The 5,677-nt window shown below is 39.8% G+C and overlaps 1 protein-coding gene across 1 annotated transcript in view; it reads right to left on the bottom strand.

The window, feature by feature from the left end:
* RPRD1B (regulation of nuclear pre-mRNA domain containing 1B) overlaps positions 1–5,233 on the bottom strand; it is a 28,389-nt gene extending 23,156 nt beyond the window's left edge. The window contains exons 1-3 of the mRNA XM_009279531.2: positions 4,971–5,233; positions 4,153–4,282; positions 2,906–3,039 (exon numbers count right to left, since the gene is read on the bottom strand). Coding sequence (XP_009277806.1) covers positions 2,906–3,039; positions 4,153–4,282; positions 4,971–4,998 — 292 coding nt within the window. The 5' untranslated portion in view covers positions 4,999–5,233. The remainder of the gene's footprint in view (positions 1–2,905; positions 3,040–4,152; positions 4,283–4,970) is intronic.
* Positions 5,234–5,677: the final 444 nt, after the last annotated feature.

The raw sequence follows: 5,677 nt of genomic DNA, 5'->3' as shown, positions 1-5,677 counted from the left end.
ACCGTTACGCGTGATGGAGCCCTGCTTTCCTGGAGATGGCTGAACACCTGCCTGCCCATGGGAAGGAGTGAAGGAATTCCTTGTTTTGCTTTGCTTGCGTGTGTGGCTTTTGCTTTACCTATTAAACTGTCTTTATCTCAACCCACGAGTTTTCTCACTTTTACCCTTCCGATTCTCTCCCCCATCCCACCGGGGGGGAGTGAGCGAGCGGCTGCGTGGTGCTCAGTTGCCGACTGAGGTTAAACCACGACATACCCGTAAGGAGCTTTAAAATTTTGTTTTAACGGCACAACCTTGTACCAATCTAAAGATACTAATACTACCTATTTCTCAGCTGTGTCTACCTTTGGTGTACACAAAACCAGGAAGTCAGAATGGTTTTGAAGGAGCAATGTACTATGGTTTTCCACTTTTATGATAAACATTATATCTGTAAAACACAATACATTATTGACCCGTAAGGAGCTTTAAAATTTTGTTTTAACGGCACAACCTTGTACCAATCTAAAGATACTAATACTACCTATTTCTCAGCTGTGTCTACCTTTGGTGTACACAAAACCAGGAAGTCAGAATGGTTTTGAAGGAGCAATGTACTATGGTTTTCCACTTTTATGATAAACATTATATCTGTAAAACACGATACATTATTGTCCATCTCATTTATGTTCACCTGTTTGAAAACGGAATAGCGTAACTACAACAAAGCCTTCTGCAACATAGACAGTCGCCCACCAGAAACTGGACAAACACCAATTTATCTTAGAAAGCCATAAAAATCCCTTGTGAAACTAGCTCTTACCATTAAGAAGCTCATTTGAAAACAAGCCAGTCAAAACAAGGAGAAAAACTCAGGACAACTTTGCTGAGTTTTTCAAATTTCTTTTTCTCTTAGCTTAAAAATCTCAATTTCTTTTTTACAATTAATTGATAAGAAGGCAGCAATGTTCACACTCATGAAAAGGCCTGAACTGTTCTCTCAAATAAAAGATACTATTTTAATATCTCCAATTACCCAGACAAAAACTTAGTTTCTCACCAAGTGAAGACAGGCACACAGCAGTTCTTAAAACATTTGTATTTCTTCATTCTGTTTCCCACAGATAAAGGTCTGTTACACTTAGGAAGGGTTTGATTTTGTATAAACATTTTTAAGTTGAGGAAATAACAGTAGCAGGACTGATTGATACCACCAGCCAAAGAGAGGATGACACTGAGCAACAGTTGGTTGCCAATTCGCCAGGAAACCACACCTGTGTTTCTTGGACACACAGTATCATTTTGTTTAGATTAAAAATTAAACACTTGTGAAACACTTATCTAGGTACCTTAAATTAACAGTTTCAAACCCTCAGTTAATCAGTTCAACAGGAATTCAGGCACCTAAATTCTTTCATGACAAACAGGTGTCTCATGCATTGCACCCAGACAACAGAAAAACCCCAATTTGAGCTATTTCGTGTAGAGACTACACCTTCCACCCTTCCCCTCTCCCACCACTCAGAGCAGAGACTCCCTCTGTCCTGATACAGAGGAGACAACCCCTTCGGTCAGGTCAGTTGGTCTCCCAGCATTTGGGGAAAAAATGGCAGTACCTTCTGAATGTCATACTTAAATTACGGCAAGTTGGAAGGCCTCTGTTGTAAGCCGCTAAAGCACCCATCCAGTAATTTCGCCTGAAGAAGCGTGTTAGAACACACAAAACTACAGCCATAGATGTATGTCTTCACATGCGTGTCTCATGTTAATGCTCATGTCTTCATATTAATTCTGTATTAACTAACAACTCCAGTAGACACATCTTGCTTGTTTTCACAACCCAAGAATGGCATAAGAGCACTTTACTAATGATGAAGCCAACGCTCTCAAAGTATCGCACCTCTGTGGGGAACAGGGCAAAATCTGGTCAACGCAGCAATGGGATTTTAACTAATTTGAAGACATCGACACTTCCTTTAGCTGCAAAGTGGACAAATATTCCCCTGACCAGAACACTCTGCATTTTTAATGACCCTCACCTTCCATAGGTTACGCATCCTACTGCTCCCCTCTTCTCATTACAGTACTACCAGTTAAATATTTTCAGATGCTACTGAAGAAGAGGCATATCTGCCAAAGCAGTATAAAAGCACAGTAAATGCAAGAAGCTTATACTCAGTTTCTCACATTTGTCTCGTGATAATAAGGTTATAACCATGATGTTCTAACGATGTTAAACGACACAAAGTTATTGCTTTCCCCAAATGACATCAGCTGGTATAAGAAAAAAAAGAGACCAGACAAGCTTCTGGGCATATATTCCAGCCCTCAATTATTAAAAATCATAATAAAATATAGTAACTATGCAAAACGGAAAAAAAATTAATATGAGAATGAAAGCACTAACAATATTGAATAAACCATTATCTGGGCATTGGGCATATATTCCAGCCCTCAATTATTAAAAATCATAATAAAATATAGTAACTATGCAAAATGGAAAAAAAATTAATATGAGAATAAAAGCACTAACTATTGAATAACCCAGCTGACCACTCTCAGAGATGTAGAGTGGGACAACTTTAACTCTCAAGGTGGATGCAACAGTTCCCTGCACCCTACCTACTTGTCTTCACATCAAAAGGCAGCCCTGGAGTATTCTGTCTGCGTGAGCAGAAGCAGAAGTTACCTCAAGTTTAGCTTACTGCCAGCCGCAAGTCACAAGGCAACACGCTTTCAAACTGGAACCGCGAGTTTAACGAAAATCAGACTTCTCGCAAGACAATCCCGAAGAATCTCCATGACCAGCTCTGGCAAAAACTCAACTACAGGAGCCCAGAGCTCAACTCCTCACAGTGCTTTCAGTGAAACGTGTACCAATTTAAAGAACAAAGTAAAGCACACAACAAAAGCAATAAGCATTTACCTTTAGTTTGGGGGCTATTGGAGTCTTCCATAGAAAGTTTCAGTTGCTGTATGAACTCACTGCCATACACACTCCTTTCTTGCCAGATGTTAAGCAATCGTTCCAAGGGCTTTTTGCAGCCCTCATCTGCTTCTCTGTTCAAAGATTAGAAAATAATTATATTTCAACTGAAAAATATTCTTTATGTTTTAAGAGAGCATCTTCCAAACTAGCAGCTGCATCCATTGTAATATTTGCACATTTGGAGAGAATCTTTCTCATATCGTCTGAGACAAACTGTGCAAAATACATTTGTGGCCAATATCCTCCTTTTATTGGGACCAAAGATTGCCTGAAAGTGCCCCACATTCCTGCCCCAAAGTAAAAGCAGGAAAAGTTTTGAAGGAAGAAACTTGCTATCACTCAGAATTTGCAAGAAGAGTTATAAAATACCCCCAAGTTGACATGTTTACAATTCAGAGTATTAACTTTAAACAGTTGTTTCAGTCAATAACATCCCAATTAAAAAACAGGTTGTTTGGATCATTAGGCACTTAAATGTACTCATATAGCGCACTGAAAGTTAGACAGCCATCCAGAACAGCATACCACTAAACACACAGAACACTGAAGTTGTTTAGCTGAGATAATAGGAATTATTACGCTATTTAGAGAAAATCTTAACTAAATGATAGTCCATTTTTGATAGGATGGTAGCTGCATCACTTCTTCCCTTTTATGTATAAAATTCTTTCTTCCCCTAGGAAGGAGACTAATGATCAGATAACCGTTAAAACAAGCAACGCAAAAAGAAACCGTGCTCAAACCAGAAGACTGACAAGAATCCAGTGACCCAAAATATCAGCTCTTTTAAAGTCTTCTGACAATGGGGAAGAGCCATTCATTATGTGGCTTTAATAAACACATGCAACTATTCAATTTCACTACCCATGAACAGATCCACAAGATCTTTTGGTAACGGTTAAAATGAAGTACACAGGAGTTGCATGCAGAGAACAAATGCGTAAAGCTGTGAGGGGCTGATTCATATACAAGCAAGTTTCCCCAAAGAGAAGTATTAACACTAAACGGTTCCTAGCCACAAAGTAGTCAGAATCCAATCTTCACTAGAGAGAGGGTACAAGCACCCCTGAGACTTAAAAAAAACCCCAAACCACAACAAAATCCAATTGAATTCAACTTTGTATAACAAGAATGTAAATCTCTAGAGAGAAAAGTTGAAGAAATACGTTAACGCAGCAACATACCTGGCAACATGAGAAAAAGCATCCACAAGAACAGATTCAAATTCCCTAGTAAATTCAGGACCTTTCCTCTTACTGTTCTGGATGACATCGTTTGCTAAATATAGGAAAGTAAGTTTCCTACTTGATTTTGCTGGGAAAGGGAAAAAAAAGAAGAAAAAAAAAAAGAGTTTGCATTTATTTTTCACTTCTTTTACCTGGAATCATTAACATGGTTTTCAAAGTTGCTTCTAGCTTTTTAGCCTAAAAACAAAGTTCAAAATACTTCCATGTTACCAAGGGAAATCAGAGGCCTTCAAGTCAAGTAGTTCTTGATCTCCTTACTTCTGCTCAGGTTTTTTTTCTAACTAATTTATAAAACAAACATGAGCTTAATACTTTTTGCCCACAGTGACACATCAACTCTGATGAAAGCTGCATAAGAAATAAACTTTAAACACATGATTAAAACTAGCTGTTCTAACCTACCAGCAAATTAATGTAACAACAGACTTATTTTTCATTAATTAACTTCAGGAAAAAAAACTTGGTATAGAACCACTTAATTCAGAACAGAGTGAAATTGCAGGAGAAAGCCGTTGTGGAGACTCAAATTTTTCCAGACAACGCTGTGCCAAAGCAACATTAAATTTCCTCCGTATACCATAACTTTGCCCATCTTGACACCATCGGTTCCTATTTTACTACATCCAGAATCGGTGGAAGACGCTGTTCTCCAGAGTGCACTGGCCGCAAATAGGCACACACGAGACAGAAAGCAAAAGCGCTTATTTCCACAGCAGGCCAAACCCAGATCTTTCAAATATTCATATTTAACGCACTATAAATGGCAACAACTAGCAATCGCATGAAAGACTCCAGGCTAGGACTTCATCAGCGTCATCCGCTCCAAGGGGCTAACACTGCTGGCTGCCCAGGATGAGGAAGGTGACATTGGCTGAGTTCACAGCTGCCCCTGGGGACAGGGCATCGACACTGACACTGGCAGTCTCCCTGACTTCATTATGAAGCAATCTGAGAAGTTATCAGAGGTTAACTTAAGTTAATCTGCAAGGAAAAAAAGCACAAAGTGTTTCCGGATGATACTACCAAACAGTTTTTATAGATCTCTACACCCACTTTTACTTTGTTTATCTCCTAATCCCTTAGTGCAATTCTATAATGGATAGGCAGTATGAATCCAAAACCGAAGTTTAAAAGCAAAATCTAAAAGCCAAACAGCCAGCAAAGCACTTCACGGTTAACTCGAGCACACCCAAGGGAAAACGCGTAGTACGTCTTTGTTTTACAACCAAGCTGCCTGGCCTAGCAAAGCAGCCTGGCTGAGCATCCTCCCCCCTCCCAACTAATTCTTCACTATTTTAACCAACGTTTCTATCCTCCGTCCTCCTGAACACCGCCTTTAACAACAGCACGCACGGAGCACACACGCCCCACGTACTCGCGCGCGATGTTCCCTACGAGGTTTAATAAATAACCGCAACGGCAGGGGGACGGCGTCCGGGCGCCCGGCGCCCCCGTTAAGCCG

The sequence above is a fragment of the Aptenodytes forsteri genome, unplaced genomic scaffold (genome assembly GCF_000699145.1).
Source record: "Aptenodytes forsteri isolate BGI_AS27 unplaced genomic scaffold, ASM69914v1 Scaffold483, whole genome shotgun sequence".
Lineage (NCBI taxonomy): Eukaryota > Metazoa > Chordata > Aves > Sphenisciformes > Spheniscidae > Aptenodytes > Aptenodytes forsteri.
This window is presented reverse-complemented; position numbering and strand designations above follow the sequence as displayed.